The sequence below is a fragment of the Mustela nivalis genome (genome assembly GCF_964662115.1).
Source record: "Mustela nivalis genome assembly, chromosome: 9".
Classification (NCBI taxonomy): Eukaryota; Metazoa; Chordata; class Mammalia; order Carnivora; family Mustelidae; genus Mustela; species Mustela nivalis.
In genome coordinates, this window is record NC_139028.1 from 77,792,552 (window position 1) to 77,810,695 (window position 18,144).

General features: G+C 46.5%; 1 protein-coding gene and 1 long non-coding RNA gene across 22 annotated transcripts in view; one reads left to right on the forward strand and one right to left on the reverse strand.

Annotated features, from left to right (window-relative positions):
- Positions 1-18,144, forward strand: part of LOC309872724 — a 639,146-nt gene that overhangs the window by 215,109 nt on the left and 405,893 nt on the right. The gene's annotated exons all lie outside the window — the stretch shown is intronic.
- PLEKHA7 (pleckstrin homology domain containing A7) overlaps positions 1-18,144 on the reverse strand; it is a 213,842-nt gene that overhangs the window by 61,752 nt on the left and 133,946 nt on the right. For 20 of the 21 annotated variants that reach the window (XR_014316059.1, XM_082747240.1, XM_082747234.1 and 17 more), the window contains 5 exons: positions 13,531-13,642; positions 12,646-12,750; positions 9,918-9,990; positions 8,420-8,520; positions 152-327 (listed from right to left, as the gene is read on the reverse strand). Coding sequence is in view for 20 of the 21 variants with exons in the window: in XM_082747240.1 (XP_082603366.1) it covers positions 152-327; positions 8,420-8,520; positions 9,918-9,990; positions 12,646-12,750; positions 13,531-13,642 (567 nt within the window). In the remaining variant the exon portion in view is untranslated. Of the gene's footprint in view, positions 1-151; positions 328-8,419; positions 8,521-9,917; positions 9,991-12,645; positions 12,751-13,530; positions 13,643-14,452; positions 14,785-18,144 lie in introns of those variants that run through there. The other variant, XM_082747231.1, reaches the window with a different exon arrangement.

Genomic DNA, 18,144 nt, shown 5'->3' on the forward strand with positions numbered 1-18,144 from the left:
AGAAATTCATTGTTAATTAGGACCCCAAAGAAAGGGCAGTGCTTAATACGAGTGACTGAAAGGTGGAATTTGGGGCACCCAAATGTTCTTATCTGGGTCCCCATCCTAGTGTGTGTGAAGTACTCTGACGGGGACCTTCCATGGGACTGACCTCTTCAGCGATGATCGAGACAGCACCTGTGCGGCCTGGTTCATGGCCCGGACCCACGCATTCATGTCCTCCTGGGTGTCTGCACTGAAGTAGTAGGTCCTCATGCCCGACTGCTCAGCCTGAGAGCCCCCCGCGGAGCTGTTGTAGATGAGTGCTCGCATGCCCGTGTGCACAGCCTGTAAACAGGAGGTGGAAACCAGGTCAGAGAGGTCAGCACCCGTTTTACTTCCAGGAACCGAAACAAGAAGACACTCCAGCCATGCTCTCCCCTCTTCCAGACTGAAAGCCCAGGCACCACCCAGCCTGTTCCCACACCTGGAAAACATCGCGGCGGGGTTCCCCTTTCCTAGTGCAGTCAGCCCCGGGGACAGCTGTGTCTGGTCCCCATGGTAAGGCCCTGCAGCTGTACCTGTTCCTATCTCTCTTACTCCTGGCTCAAGGAGGGGCCTACCGTCAAGGCATCTGTGAGAAAGAATTTCCAAAACCCTCATTCTGTAGAAGCAAACTCTCTGGAATCCCTGCTTGGGTTCTTCTGAAGCAAGCAGTTAGTGGAACTAAGCCAACAATCAGCAGCAACAGCAGGTGGCTTGGCGCAGGTACACACTGGGTCTCCCAGCTTGGCCATGAAATGTGACGTGTGCCCATCAGACCTGCTGCTCTTCTCTCTCTCCCCAAAGGCACAACAGAGTCTGCCATTCAACTGAAAATCCTTGTATGCCTACTATGCTCTAGGAAGCCTCAAGGTGCATTCACATGTACCCTTGCAAAAAAAAAAAATCCAAGAGGTACTGGAAATGACCACTGAAAAGCAGCCAGGATGAGTGCAACGAAGAGGCAAGGCCACCAGTTCCTCCCTCTGTGTTCTGATAGGCAGGGGCCTGGTGTAACTTTTTAATGAAAAACCTCACCAAATCTGCATAGGATGCTTGTGTGAGGAGGAAGATCAGCAAAGGCGACCAGTGCCTCCTAGGTGTCTCCTGGGTACTTCCATGACTTTCATTTCATTTTAATCCCAATGGCTCTGAGGATTTCTATTACAAACGTGTCAAATGAAGGTCTGAGATGTTAAGTAACTTTCCCTGATCTCCATGCCCAGGAACGGATTCTACACAGCATTTAACATTACCTGGCATTATCTATTTTACACACAAGTTTGCTTATCACTGGTCTCTTCCCTCCAGAATAGAAACTCCATGAGAGCAAGGACTTGTCTACTTTGTTCACTGAAGTATCCCCAGGAATAGTGCCTGGCACAGAGTTGGTGCTCAACAAATGTTTGTTGAATAAATGAAGAGTTGGGACCAGGATTTATTCCTAGGTCTATCTGACTCTGAGTCCGAGCTTCTCCATACAATGTTCCCAGATCCTACCCAGAAATTAGTAATGATTACACAGATCACTGGTCCAATAATCTGGATCCAGACTGGAAGGCAGTCAGAGGGCCAGTCAGAGAAAGGGCCAGTCAGAGAAAACAAAATGAAAGAACCAATTAGGAGCTGGGAAATAGCATGCTTCTAGAATCACTAATGGTCATTGATGAAACCTCTCAGATGAGCTGTCAACATTGGCTTCTGCAACCCACACTAACACCTAGGTCCAAAATGCATATAAAATATGGGCCAGCTGGTGACACTGACATACCTGAATCTATCCAGCTAGTTCCAAGACAGTACAGACAAACAGCCTGCAGCTAAGAGTCCCTACAATGACCAGAGCAAACCTGATATCCTTCCTGGCATGTATAAGGGGCTAGTCACTGTCCCAGAAAAGATTCCTCCTGTTTTAGCAAGGTGGAGATAGGACAGTGAGAAAAGAATGAAAAGGAATGTGTTGTGTCTTATTAGGAGTCAACAGAAAGTCCTGGAACAGTTCCCCTGGACAAGGACACCATAACTTCTCTGATACCTCCTCCCAGACCTTCTGCCCAGTTACAGAGAGTAGACACTCGCCCCACCAGACACGAGGCCATCCACAAGCATAAGGCATTCTCAAGGGTATGAGAGAGAAAGCAGGTCCCTACTATACTAGTGTTCTTAGAGCCAGGCTTGTCCAGGAAATCAACATGGGACATTCTTCAAACATGGGGCCGTGGGAGTTAGACCCATCGTTACAGAGTAGCTACACATGATCACAAACAACCTCTAACCAAATTGCCAATATGTGCTCTGTCCAGCTGCCCTTGGTTCTGAAGAACAGATTCCTAACTACATTCTCCCTGTGCTTGGACGTAAAAGACATACTAACTGTAAAAGTGAGAAGTACAGGGAGTCGGCCCCATGACCCAAGTCCAAAGTGCACTGAGTCTGAGGAAGATGCCAGAGCCTAGATGATGAGAAGTCTTCTCAACCCTTCCCTAGTCTCATCTCAAAGATGCTCCCTTCCCTTCTGCTCTCTGCTTTCCAATTAACACAGTCCTCCTAGGCAACTTTGCATGACTGAAGAGAAAAGTTTAGGCTATGCCTAAAGGAAATGAGGGTATAAGCAAGGAAGATTTTACCTCAAAAACTTAAGGCTCCTAGGACAAGACTGCTTTCTTGGCCTTTAGGACTCTGGTCTTGATCCAGCACTAGGGAAAGAAACTGGAATGCTCATACCTCATGCTCCCAGCATCAGCCTTTAGAACACAGAGGCCAAGGCCAGAACCCATCAACTGACTGATTCATTCTCTAACTCATTCATTTAACAATTATTTATCATTAACTGTTTATGTGAAAGGCACTATACCAGAAGGAACAGCCTTATTCCAGGTCCAGACAGTTTGCAGTCACGTAGAAAGACTACAAATACCTACAATTGTAGTAAGTGTCACCAAGAAGATGAGGAGGCTGTGAGAGGACTGCTGGGGACCCTGGCCGGCCCTGGAGAAGGACCTACCTACGGGAGTGACATTTAAGCTACCCTCTACATTGCAAGCAGATATTCTAGTAGAAGTAGCACAGAGCGATGTGTGGGACCCCAAAGTGGACAAGGGTATGACATGTTCGAGGATGAAACCAGCATGCCTGGCAGGGAGGAAAAGAGACAGCAGGGTGAGGTGAAGCTACTGGAGTTGGCAGTGCCAGGTCACCAGGGCCTTGGGGTCATGTTAGGGTTTTGTCTCGTGTACAAGAGCAAGGAGATGCTATTAAAGGGTTTGGGCAAAGGACTGGGGAAATCAGATTCTTGTCTGGAAAAAACACTCTGGCTGCAGTATGAAGAGGTGAGAGCCAGGCTGGGGCAGATGAGATTGGGGGCAGGAGACCATTACAGGAGTACAGGTGAGAGATGGTGGTAGGGGCTGAGAAGGAGATCACCCTGAGGCTGGACAAAGGTAGCAGATAATATCAGCAGGAGCTGGGAACGGACTGGACATGAGAGCTGAGAACGGCAACTGTCAAGGATAAGACTGTGAGATTTATGACTTACAAAGACTATGGTGCCCATTTGCTGACATTAAGAAGGAACTCCTCATGCCCAACCTTTGGGTTGACTGTGAGCAGCACACTGAACTGGGTAGGAGCTCAGGCCCTCGACTCAGCCTGATGTACATGGTGAACCTGCCTCTTACCCCAGGGCATCTCTGGACCAGCGGCTCAACCTCCCCAGGCCTCTGTTTCCACACCTCTAAAATGGGACTGAGGGTGATGATGGTGTTTACCATTTAAGGCTACGTGAGCATTAAATGAGATAATGCATATATGGAACTTACAGCACCGCCTACCATTTTTTAGGCTCAAAAGATATGTTAGTTGAAGTTATTGTAGGGCCAGTCACTTGAACAATCTAAGCTGACTGACTGAACTTTCTAGAAACATTGAGAAGACTCTTCTCTGCCTTTTCCCCATTGTTAATGTACAGAGAACAAAACAGGAATTACAAGGAAGCCTGAACTTGGGAAGCCTAAGTAGAGTCACTCAACGGCGACTTCACTATAAATGACTGCTCTGTGTGGTCTCTGTCTACAGAATGGGACAGCTCCATCTGCCCAGGCAGAACTGGCTGATGGGCTCACCTTCCTGGTGAAGACTCCAACAGGTAAATCAACCACCCGCACTGCAGTATTCTAAGAGGTACACACATACAGAAGAATGGCACCTAAACTGTCCAGAGGGCTCTAAGAAGGCTCCTGAAGGAGGTAACCCCCAAACAGAGGCCTGAAGGACCAGTAAGAGTTGGGGAAAGACATTCTGGGCTATGGCTGAAGCTCAGGCACAGGCCTGTGGGCAAGAATGCTCTGGGGCCCCAGGCAACTGTCCATGGCTGGAGGGAATGTCTTAAGCTGGGAGTGGCTACAAATGGGGCTATATAGATAGGCTGGGGCTGGTAAACCAAGACCAGGCTTTTTCTTGCAGGAAACGGGGAAACCACTGGACGGGTTTATGGTGGGAGCAGAGCCTAAAGAGATGTGCAACTCAGAAACAGTCTGGAGGATGGGCTGGAGGCCGCAAAGTCTGCAGGCTGAAGCAGGCATAGCCAATACCTAGAGAGCACTCACCCTGCAGACACTGTTCTGGCAGAAAGTTAGTTACCAACAGGAGGGATGAAACAGCCAAGACAGAAGTGTAGATGGTAGACAAAACTGAAATGGGAGAGGAATAGGGCAGCTCTTCCCCATTCTCTTCTTACCTCCTAATAACCTCCATGCTGATGGGAGAGTCTAGAATATGAGCCCTGTGAAGGCAAGGACCTTACCTTCTCACTGTTGTGTCCCCAGAATCTGTATCCTACCAAGTAGAACAATGGAGCACATTGAAAGTTTGCTGAATATAAGTAAGTGAAAAACCACATGTCTCGGCGGGCCTTCAGAAAGAATCTAAAGCAGCAGTCTTAATTTTTCTTTTTTGGGGGGGGGGGCATGAACCCTTTGGACGGTTTCGTAAATCCTAAGAACTCTTCTTAGAATGTTTCTATGAAAGCAAATAAAATAAAGGAAATTTGTTGTACTGAAATATAGCTACCAAAACTTTCTTAAATGTGGCATAATGATATGGGTGGTTCTTTAATAAATCATTACATAAGAAATGTAGTAATAATAGGGGTACCTGGGTGGCTCAGTGGGTTAAGCCTCTGCCTTCGGCTCAGGTCATGATCAAGCCCCGCATTGGGCTCTCTGATCAGTAGGGAGCCTGCTTCCCCTGCTCTCTGCCTGCCTCTCTGCCTACTTGTGGTCTCTCTCTCTCTCTCTCTGTGTCAAATAAATAAATAAAATCTTAAAAAAAAAAAAAAAAAAAAGGAAAAGAAATGTAGTAATAATTATTGTAACTTCAAAGTGGTGATGAGCATAATCCTATTTCAAGATATTTACAATAGTCATAATGTGTTATGAAGAGCTTTCTGGTTTCTACCGGTGACCAAGGCACAGGTGCTACAGATACCTGTTTTCCCCTGCTCTCCTAATCAAAGGAAACATTCCAGGTTAAAAAATGTAAAGAAGTGATTCATTCATGGACACTGTAGAGCTCAGGTCAGGAACATTTGGTCTTAAGACAGAAGAGCAGTTCAAAGGAGGCCAGTAAGGGCTTTTTTCCCCATTAAGGATCCTTGAACCCTTTCCTGCATGGAGATGTTTTTTGCTTTAGATCCTGGATCTAAGGGGCAAGCTTGCTCAGAGATGACCAGCAGGCCAAGGACAGCTGTGCGTCCAGCAGGAGCTCTTTGGGGAGGCACCCAGATGAGCCAGCAGAGCACAAAAGGCCTGGTGGTCAGGACATTGTAGAAAGCCTTCTAGACGCTACCAAGAGCCCTGCTTTGCCCTCCTACAGAGCTGTCTGTGTCTCAGGATCCATCTAGCACCAGCTGGTAAGGCACAGGGGCTGCCAGGCTGCACGCACAATTGAAAAAGAAAGACAAAGAAGGGACCAAATAACCTTTCAGGCTGTTCCTATCTACCACCACAGATCCTGTCAACAGTCTCAGGTAAGGTGTCCTTAGCAACAGTCAGAGAATTTCAGCTCTGGACATAATGAAGAGTTGACATCAGAAGCAGGCATAAGGCCCAGGACACTAAACACTGTGCATTCCTCAGTGTGCCCAAGAACATAGATACTGAACTACCCAAGGGTCCCACTCACTGGCCCTGAAAAGAACCACGCTGCAACCCAAGGGAAAGGGAACTCTTCCACTATCAGGAAACCACAGCTGGTTCTGTGGAGAACCAGCAGGACACCACTCGACCTGCCTGCAGCCGCTTCTGTCTGTTCTCAAACCCTAAAGACCCCCCACAGGGATTCCCCACATACATACATGCCTTCTGTCTCTCAGACAAAAAAATTAGCTAAGGACACTCTTACTGAAGTCCTTCTAAGAAAAATTTTTTCAAAAAGAAAAGAGTCTATGACACATAAAAGATGTTTTTCTAAATCTGTTTTCACACCTCCCCAGTGAAGTGTTAAGATGAAATATATATAGTTTCAGTCAGTTACTGTGACCATATTTCAAATGCTGTCCCTGAAAATTACATACAACATTATCCCAACTGTTTGCCCAGTAGCAACACTGAACCCTAGAAAGGAAGGTGTTCTGAGGAAGACTTTTAGGCTGCAAAAGAGCAATCTGGAACCCACTGAACACAATGTTTTCAGAGCCATCAATCAGCAAGAGAGGCCTCTGAATGATTAAATAAAAGAGTATTCCTAAAATGATAACAATAGACATTCATTCAAATCACTTCCTACCTCCTGCAGTGTGCATGCAAGAGGTGACCAAAATAAGATGTGGAAGAAAAGTAGAGAGGAAGAGAAAGAAATTGTCCTCCCTCCCTGAATGCAACTGTAAGAGGACATAATTCACATTCAAGTTCTGTCACCACCATCTTCCAGCTTTGTAATTTTGAGCAAGTCTCTTAAGTACTCTAATCCTCATGTTCTTAATCTATAGAACAAACTTCGTAACACTGACCTTACAACATTGGCTCTCCACAGCCTTACATGAGCTTACGTGGATGGAAGAACTTCTCTGGTCATTAACAATTTTACAAATATAAGGCATGCAACAAGAAATAGGGAAGGATCCCAGAATCTTCAACCAACAGCAACTCTGCAGTCATCGGGGCTTGTGACAGCCAAGGGAAAGAGAGGGACAGTTCAAACCTGGCAAAGAACAAAGCTAAATCATCAGTCCAGAAGGAAAGGTAGAGGGTGAGACTGACTTTCCAAACACCACCCCCACAATGGACTCAAGATCAAGATGCTGACGCAGACCCTGTGGATACCAACGCTCTCTTTAATCCTCACAGAGAATTCTGGGTGTTTTATCTTGTGCTTTTCCATGATCCTTTAGCTCTCTATGGCTGGCAAACTTGACTTCTGTTCAACCTCTGCTTTAGTACCTAATGTCCGGTACTTAGCTTACACCCTCAACATATGAACAGCTAAGCCACATGAGTAGTGGAAGCAGGGGCCCCTTCCCCCACTTGAAATGCGCTCGCTTCATTGCCTTGTATCCTGAGCAATGTGAGAGGGCGTTCCCCTGTGGTTACTGGCACCAAGGGCTGCTTACTTCAGTGCTGAGACTTGCACTCAACCGCCAATTAAATAGAACTTCAACTCACCCTATCCTTACCATCCCTAGGAGACCCAAAAAACAGCAGAAAGGAAGGAATGCATGGAAGTAACCAGACGAGGTGGCCTCAGGATTCCCCAAGTTTGGGCCTGACCGTCACCTTCCTGGAGCCTCCACACCCAGCTCTGAAGAGGCCAGAGGGCATCAAAGGACCACCATCAGTCATCACAGCCACACTCACTTGACATGTGACCAAGCAGAAAGTAGAAAAGGGGTTTTACTGTTGGAGGGATTTCCGTGGGAATCCAGAAAACAGATCAAATTTGATTCTATTTGCTTTTCAAAAAGAAAAACGAAGCAGACAAACTTGAAAAGCTCTTCAGCGTGAGCTTCTAACCCTCGATGTAAGTTTTCTTAACAGAATAGCTATAAATCCATGATTAGTGACCGTCACTTACTGCAAGTGACGGACACTAATTAGACCGGCTGATTGCAGTGATTAGAAGGCATGAGGGGGACTAGGGATCACAGGACTAGTAGAGATAGGAAAGATGGTCTGAACACTTGAGCAAAGCTGAGGGACTCAGAAGCTCAGATACAAATGAAAGTACTTCTGATGTGGTATTATCATTTAAAGAATTTACAACATTGTTAACATGCACCTGAAATACACTAGCTTCTTAAATTCCCCCCACTCCCCACATAAAACAACTGCTTTTATGAGGACATTTTTAGGAACATAGAGTTTGTTAGGATGGAGCTGCAACCCTGGAGGGGAGGGGGCAGTACCTTAAAGGAATACTTGCGACTTATGCGGTCCTCAGGGGCTACAGGCGAGATCACATAGCTGGGCAGAGGTATGCTCCCAAGGACCGCTTCTTCTCGGCTGTCTTTGAATGGAAAAAACGCATCAGAATCACCTTCTGTGGCCCCTTTCCTGGGTTGGGCCATCCCACTGCCCCCGTTCAAGACCCCTTATAGCTCCCTAGGACTACTGTCATCACTGATCGTCCATTCAGGTGCTCCCTGGGGACCTTGCGGTTAATGCAGGAATGACACAGGTGAGTCAGACAGGGTCAGACACAGGCACGGAGACATGCTCAGTGCAACCTGTGAACTCCTAAAACAGGGCAGTATGCCGAGTACTGTGGGAACACAGAGGCAGAAGTGGCACACAGTCTGAGGAGGCGGAGAAGGCTTTGGAAGGAGATAACTAAAGTGTTTTAAAGGATGGGGAAGAGCATTCTGGGAAGAGCAAACCTCATAGGCAAAGTTAGAGCATGTGCAAAATAGCCTACCTTCTACATCTAGTCTCCTCCTCCTCCAAACTATCTTCATCACAGAGGTAACTTCCTAATGACAGCGTTGGTCCTGCTGCTCTCCTACTCAAAGACACTTGCTGACTGCCCACCGGATGCAAAATGCAGTTCAACTTACTCTACCTACTGGCACAACCCCCTTGCATTTTGGCCCTTACCCACTTCCTGAGCCATCTTTCTACCATGTCCTGCATGCAAGACTCACTTTGGCCTCACAGGTCTGTCCTTCCACTTTCTTCTGCTTCCAGAACTTTATTCAAGTTGCTTCCTCTGCTTCAAATTCCCATCTGGCCCCATATGCAGGCAAAGCTCTACCTACATTTATAAGCCCAACTCAAATCCCATTGAGAAGCCTCCCCCAATTCTCCAACATGGAATTAATTTATTGCTCCCTCTGAATTGCTTAAGCACACTGAATGTCCTCTACGGCACCTAACACAGCCTAGTCTGTCTTACAAGAAAACTCTCTCTGCCTCCACATTTTGAGTCTTACCTCTTTCTCACTACTGCACAGCCCTAACTCTTTGTACTGGCATTCCAAAAATGTACATGTGGCCAACCCAATTCACAAGTCGGTTCATCCAATATTACGGGGGATAGATCCAGACAACAAGTTATAAAATACAGTGATTTATCTGTACTTCCCACCTCTCCAGATGGTGTCGAAGGTATGCCTGTGTTCCAAATGGGGTAGAAGCTGAGACAACTCCAGACTTGGAGAGCCTAAGTAGCAGATAAGCTGGATTCTATTTATTTTAACTCAACAAGTGGCACTTCAAGTACAAGGACTGGTAAAAATGAAGTCACCAGCCATTCACATATGTAAAAGTGAACACTTTAGCAAGTAAACAGGTTATAAACTAGCTTGGGCCACTGGTCCAGTCACTGGATTTGAGAATATAACCCCTGTATCACCTCACCATCCCCTCCCGCACAAAGAGCCCTTGATGTCCTGAGCCTCAGCTCACCTTTATAGTAAAACAAGCAATAATCAGCCAGCACAAACCACCTCCTTTTCCATAGTCTCATTCCAGAACTGTCCTGCAAAGCAAAGAAAACTAATCAGACAATATTTGAGCATACTCTTCCCCCTTTCCAATCATGCAAGGCGTGATGTTAGAACCAAGACTTACCCATAGCCACTCGTTCTTTCAATAAATTAATGAATTAATAAGTTTACCACATGATCATTTTTTAATAGAACTTTAAAATTTAGATTCAATGATGGTTTGTCCCCAGGAAGTTTTGTGTGTTTCCTGGAAACAGATTAATGTAAATATCTTCCTTTTAGAAAGGAAGATGTGAATTCAAAAAATACAGTTCTTCCATTAAGAAAGAAATCCGTTTTTAACAAAAAGGAAGCTATTTATTTATTTAGGTGCTATTCTGGAAAATATCTTCTCTTTTGCTGAAGAGAAAATTGATTTACACAGAATGGATTTTCCTTTCATTCAGTGTAAAGAGACTTGGATTGTCTTGCTATCAATTGCCTCATAACATGAATTTGTCTTTATGCATCTAAAATGTAAATCAAGACATTCATTAAAAATATTTTAGGTGATTGTAAATGCTCTAAAAAAAAAAAATAATAAGGCCAGGGTAGGAAAATAGTAGGGCTGTAGAGTCATTTTTCTCCCAAACCTAGGAAAATTCCAGAGTTGCCTTTAGCTGTTAAAACTGTTTTCCTGGGCACCTGGGTGGCTCAGTTGGTTAAATGTCTCAGGTCATGATCCCAGGGTCCTGGGATCAAGTCCCACATCGGGCTCCCTGCTCAGCGGGAAATCTGCTTCTTACTCTCTCTCTCTGCCTGCTGCTCTGCCTACCTGTGCTCTCTCTCTCTCTGTCAAATAAAATCTTTAAAAAAAAAAAATTTTCCTTCTGCAAATTTTTCGACAAGTTTAAATTTAAAAAAATAACAGTTGTGTTAGTCTCTAAATCTAAGCACAGCATGAAGTTTTGTTCACTCTCCACTTACTAAAGTGCTAAAAACAAATTTAACTTGCTGAGTTCATGCATCTCTTGGCTTTATCTTCTGCTCTGACCAGATGATCTCTAATATCTTGGCATATTGCTTTGTTTGGAAAACTCCTCTCCATCCTTTCACACCTAGTGCAAATGTCACTTCCTCTGGGAAGCCTTTCAGGACTCCCCAAGCACAGCTACATTCTCTGTGTTGTGTGTCCACAGCACTCCACACAGGCCTCTTACAGTTACTGGGCTGGGCAGTGGGGCTGGGGAGAATTACTTACAGCCCCTTCCTTCTCCCTCCACATATCAAAGGAGCATACTTTTGTTTAATGGGGACGGGGATGCAAGTGGAAAAGTCAGAAGGTTATTCAGGCAAAGAGTTGGGCAGAGAGGCAAGGAAAGAGACACAGCTGTGAGGGAAACAGAGTCACTGAGAGAGATGCCAGCACTGTGTCTGACAGAGAAGGTTAGCTATGGAAGCTGCCTTGGGGAGTCTGATGGGAAAGAGATTTCGAGGGGACTTCCAGGAACCTCTTCCATGTAGTGCACAATATAATGCCCTCTTCTATCTTCCCTCAAAGCATTTGGTAAAAATTAACATCATAGCTCTTGGAGTTTGTGTTTTTTGGATGGTATGATATGTGAGAGACGATGAGGGCAACGAGAGGACATGTGAGAGATGTGTCTGTTTCCCCAGGAAACTGAGTTCCTCAATGGCAGGAACCACATGTTATTCAGCTCTTTATCCATGCTGTGGAAGCAGTTAGAACATGGCAGGCAGGGGCGCCTGGGTGGCACAGTCAGTTAAGTGTCCAATTTTTGTTTCTAGCTCAGGTCATGATTTCAGGATTGTGGGATCAAGGCCCATGTTGGGCTTTGCATTCAGTGCAGAGCCTACATAAGATTTTCCCTGTCTCTTCCCCTGCCCCTCCCTGCTGCATGCGCTCTCTCTCCCTCTCCCAAAAACAAATAAATCTTTGAAGGGATCTTAAAAAAAAAAACAAACAAAAGAACCTAGCAGGCACTTGGTAAACAAATAGGCAGAAGGACAAATGGATGGATGGCAAGGAGAGAAGGAAGGAGAAAAAAGGGACATGCTCTCTGGCCCTGGGAACTCACAGTCTATTTGTGGCCAGAGGACACGAGACAGAACAATTGGTAGCGAGTATTAGAGATGCACGATAGCCTCAGGGGAGCTGACAGGGCTTCATGAGTGGAGGGATGTAGGAAAAGAAAGAGCTGTTTCTAACCAGGGTACCTAGGAGAACGGTGATATCATCACTAAAAAGAGAGGTAAGGGGTGAGGAGGCAATGAGCTGAGTTTGGCTGATTCGGAATCCAAGGTGCTAGGGGAGCTAGACATGTGTGCTAAACCAGGGGAGAGGAAAAGAGGATTTTTCGGCCAAATGATAGCAAAGGCTCTTTAACATCAAGAGGCCAAGTGCTGGCCAGGGACTTGTGGTAAGGATGGATTCACACTGACCCACCCAGTGAGTGCCTGGGTCCCAGGGCAGCCAATAGTACTGGGAACCCAAGGGGTCAAGTAGGTTTGGGGAGGCAAGCTATTGCCACTGAGCACTCATAAAAATGGACAACACATCTTCCTCCAACAAAGCCAGGAACAGAGAGCTTATTAAGAGTCTGTTCTCAGCTCCCAGGGGCCAGGGTAAGGACGGAGATCAGCTAGAGCCACCCCCCTCCCCCACCCTCCCTTCCCAGTCTCCTCACCTGCTTGTGTAGCCATCCCCTCACCACCACCGGAACATTGGGGTTCCTCCGAATGGCCTGGTCCCTCTTCCCAAAGCTGTGGACTTTATTGCTGGACTTCATGATCTAGGAAGAAGCAGACTCGAACTCTAGCAGCACTTAGGGGACTTTGGGAGTCACAAAAAGCACCTACACGATAGGAGAGCTGTAGGCTCCTCTGCCTTACTCTGAGTAGCAGTGCCCTTTGATGAAAAGAATAGCAAGGAGACCAGAATAGGTGAGCACAAGGCCACAGCATTTTAATTAAAAGGTGAATCCAAGGCCTAGTAGACTTCCCGTCCAAGTCATGGAGGGAGAAAAACAAAAACAAAACAACAACAACAAAACTTAAAGGGATTTTTCAATAAACTTTCACCAGCAGCTGTTGACCTTCATATGTCCTAGTCTTTCTGGAGCAAAGCTACTTTTCCATCATAGATTTTGCCAATTTCCAGCTATTCACCATCCTACCTGGGTTCAGTCCTCAGCGCTCACCCCTTCTCTGCGATGCTGGTTCTTTTCCCTGCTCCTCAATCAATGGTCCCACATCTCACCTTTCCTCAGGCCCACCGGCCACAAATCCCACCAGGCAGTCTCATAACACACCTGTGAACAAAGGTGTGGCCCTCCCAAGACAAGTCAGGAAAATGAAGAAGGCATCCAAGGACTCAGATGTCAGTCCCAGTTCTGCCAGAAATCACCTGTTTTCTTGGACAAGTGACATAACCCCAGCTGGTCTCCCTTCCTGATCTGACCTCTGAGGAAGATACCTCTTACACGCCTCCCTCACAAAACAATGGTGGCAGTCGATGGGCACCTGCACAATATTAAAGGGTGGAAGGAAGGAGTGAGTGGCCAGGAGCTCACCTTGGGACCAGGCTTGGCCTCCACGGTGGACGTGGTTCCAGCTGTGGACGTCTCACTGACCATGCTGGACGGCCTTTGGTTTCTCTCTTGCTTTGACATATGTGGATGTGGCCTGTGGGAAGACATGGGAGAGTCCAGTAAGTGCCAGGCGCAGTGGAAGTAGAACCTGAGATTTGCTCCAAACTAGAACTGGTTCATGTGCCATGACTGATCTTTTGGAGAATACCAGATTCCAGACTATACCAGAGGACCACAAAGTCCGCCTGCTTCAGGGACTCAAGAAGATCACACATAGCTGGACACACCTTCATGGCTGACACCCCACAAAGGGGCCAAGGCCATCAATCCTGCCTGCTGTCCTAAGGTCACTACATTTAATCTCTTAATGGGGTATCTGTGGCAACTGCCCAATCAGATGTGCACACACAGCTGTGCCACTCTTCACATGAGAGAAACCCATACTCGTTACACACACACACACACACACACACACACACACACACATACTCACTCACATATACCCCTCCATTTTTCTGGCTCCCAAAAGAAACTGCTTATAATTAGTAATAAGAAATCACTTGCGCACACATCCACACCCCCAGATACACACAGAGAATCGCTTACATAAATGCCAGTGGGGCTTGCCTCCCAAAATAGATTACTCAACAAAGAACCCTATTCTAGGAACACTCCTTTGCCCCAAAATAGAACCATTAGAGATATTAACCCCTTGTGCCATGCCTGGGAGCAGGAAGCAATGAAACATGCCTGGGACCCTAGTGGAGAGTCCCTCTGCGCATCCCCAACAGCACCCAGAGACACCATGCTTCCCGTCAAGACGGTCTGCCTGCCCTGAGAGAGCCAGAACTCTGGGAACATCTCAGTAGGACACTCAAGAGACACTGCAGAGAACCCTTCTCACCTGCCTCCACACAGCCCCAGCATTCGGCAGTCTTTCCAAGCCCGGATGGCAGCGAGTGCCTCCAACAAATTCAGTGCCTATGCCTGAACAGCTTGATGCCTGATTCCAGACTCTACTAACTCCAGGATCAGTAAGCTTTCCTCCAAGTGTGAGTCTCCTCGTTCTGTGGCTGGGTTCCCTGATGGGCAACACGATCCAGGCAGCGGCAATATACTGAGGCTCTCTGCCTGAGGAGAGGCGGAAATCGGATTTGGAGGCCTGGGCCAGGAGCCTGAAAAGAGGGAGCATCCAGACAAGACCCAACAAGGAAGCAGCACTCTGGGTGTCCATTCGCCAGGCTCACTTTTACAGAGGTGCCACGAGGAAAAATCCTAGTTTCCACCTTGGAAATAGGCGGTTTCCTTCAAAACCACTTCTGCACAAAAGATAAGGGATCCTTCTTACGCCCCAAGACAGAGCCCCGACACCCGGCACCATGACTTCTTCACAGAAGTAGCCGTGACCACCGTGCTCTCTGAGCTGCACCAACAGCAGGACCACTGCAGTGGGACCAGCTTTCCGAGAGGCTGAGCTCTACCGGATGCTTGGCAGCTGGAAGTGCAAGTCCCACCAGGCAGAAAGATCACTGGCTCCTTATCAGCTCAGGCACTCACTCCAGATTCCCCACCCCCGGCCTCCATCCCAGCCAGACTTTTGTTACTGCTCCCCACTCAGAGAATGTCACAGCACTCAGCCCGCTCACTGTTGGCAGAGGCTGCATGCAGCAGAGAGATAATCGCCAAGAGTGGGGTGAGAAAGGCCCTGAGAGGCTGCCTTGTCCAGCCCCTGCCTCCAGGCACAACTATGCCCAAAACGTCTGCCTGAAGCCTAGTCTTGCCTGACGTTCAGATTTCCAGAGGTTGAGACAAAAATGAGTTCTCAGGTATGGCGGCTGTAGCTCTATGCCAAAATTAAGGACACAAAGTCTAACAATAATAGAGGTTTGTTTGGGATTTATCAAGTTGAAATTTCTCCCATTTAAGACACAGAGGATTATTATAGAATATTTGGAAAATATTTTTTAAAAAGCTAAAAGGAAAAAAAATTATCATAGTCTTGCTACCCAAAGGAAAATCATTTTTAACACTTGGTACATATCCTTCCATTCTTCTTTATATGTCTGGTTTTGGGGGTGGGGGAAAAGAGTGCTTTTTTGTTTTTATATAATTGTTATGATACTATGTTTATGATTTTGCATTTTGATTCTTTAAACTTATTATAAATTAAACATTTTCTCTATTATTTTCAACACATCAACATCATCTCATTTCTTTACTTTTATTTCTTTTTACGTAAACTCTATGCCCAAAACGGGGCTTAAACTAACAACCCTGAGATCAAAAGTCACATGCTCTACCAACTGAGCTAGCCAAGCGCCGCAATAACCACATCATTTTAAATGACCACATCACATTCCATCAACTGACTATACTATTTCTCCTCTGTGGGACAAAGAAAGGCTATTTGGATAGATGTGTGACTGGCCTGGAAGGGCCTGGAAGGTCCAGGATGATGGCCACTTGTACCCTTTCTATACCTTACAATCTTGAGCTCTGACTTTAATCACCTCCTGCTTTCTAGCCCCATATCCCCACCCCATTCAGGGATGCTGACTGTTCAGGGAGCTCCTCCAGACAACCATACTGTCTTACACCTTGGATGGGTGAGGAAGGAAGGTATGACCACCACCTAAGGAGCCAATTATGAAAAGATTTCAGATGGAGAAGGACTGGTTGTGGTCCCAACAGTGAACATCACTGAGGGACAGTGGAACACGGTGGTTTGTGGTGGGGGCAGGGAGGTGGTGGCTGGAGGGTGGCAGAGTACAAGAGAAGAAGAAAGAAAAACATGAGGACAATTCCATCTTCATTTACAGAGACCTCTGCTCAGCCACACCCAGAGAAAGCTGGCTTATCAGGCGATATGACTAAAGCCCAAACTATATCTGCCCCAGAGAAGAGACTGTGTTGTCTCTACAAACGGTGAATGTCTTCATCAGGGCTCCCCATGGGTAGGGACAGCTCCCAGCTTGAGCAACAGTTTCAACCCCTACCGCATAGTCCCTGACCTGGCTCTTTGAAAGAACAAGGTGCACACAGCTACGCACTCAGCCCAGTGACAAGATCGGCCTTCAGAGGATGCTCTCTACATCTCCTTAATCACAGTAATGAACTCCCATGTCTCCCAAGGGTAAATATGACTTTGGGACATAACTAGTTATCTGGAACTACAACTAGTTTAAAAAACAAAGCAAAACAAAACACGTGGTGGCCATGCTTGGAATACCACTGGGTACCCCCCAAAAAAGGATATAAAAAAAAGTCTCAGGGTACCTGGGAGGCTCAATCAGTAAAGCATCCATCCGACTCTTGATTTCAGCTCAGGTCATAACCTCAGGGTCCCAAGACTGAGCCCCATGTCAGGCTCTGCACTGAGCACGAAGCCTGCTTAAGAATCTCTCTCTCTCTCCATCTGCCCTTCCACTTACCCCCAACCTAAAAAACAATTTTCCCACTTGGCTGAAAAGCTGGCTTGGATGGAAAGTTCTGGAGGCTGTTTACCATGTGTTTTGAACAACAGGACTATCAATGGTGTTATATATTTATATAGACTCCCGAAGTGAGACAATACTGAAAGAATCACCTTTCAGTGAACACAGGTGTGTTCCCCACTTAAGAGCCTAGTGGGGCAGAGACTGACTCTGTCTTCAACTCCTCAGACTCAAGGTCCATCCTCTCCTGAGGGAGAGGAACCTGCGCCCCTGAGCTGAGTATCTGTGAAAGGTGGTTCAGTGAACAGCATGCCCTCAAGCACATGAGTCACACAGCTCCCAGGTGATGAGACCAAGACACCTGCACACGCTATGGGAAGGCAGACTCTTGGTGTCATTAAATAAAATCTATTAACTTAAAAGCCTGTTTGCCAGGTTTCTGGATTCCCAAAGTACAGTGGGACGATTTGAACAAAGACGTCTCTTTCCTTGGCTTGGGCTACATGAATGCTGATTATTTTGCTGGAGGGATGTGGGCTGAAGTTCAAAACAGTGAGCTAGAGTTTTAACTCAACTGCCTCCCAGCTGAAATGAACAAAAGAAGTTAGAACTAGATAAAACTCAGTCTGGAGATGCCCAGTAGCAAAGTGATTTCATCCTACTCTAAACTTCCTGAAAGATGTGTCAAGTGAGCCTGGACAGAAAATCACTTTCTCTGTCCCTCAGTTTCCTCCTCTATAAAAGGAACTGCTTCTGCTACCTACTTACCCAGGACCAAATGCATACAACACTGACAATGTGGTTAAGAGGCAGGTTATAAATTCAGAAGTCATTTTTTTCTATTGGGTCTGAATTGAGCTGAGTTTGGTTACTAGGATCCCCAGATGCCTCCCGGTAACATCATGAACAAGAGTAAGCTGTAGTGGGATCACGGCAACACCCTTCCCTACCCTATCGCTCTCTTAGTAGGTAGGTCACCAAGCCAAGAACCAGCAAACCTTAGGATCGGTACACAAGGTCAAGCAAGCAGAGGTACTGGACTGGACTTGTCCAGCACCTACTATGTGTCAGGCACTCCGCCTGCATTATCTCCCTTAACCCTGGAGAGCCAGCTTTACCATATCCATTTTGTAGATAAGAAAACTAAGGCTAAGTGAGATGA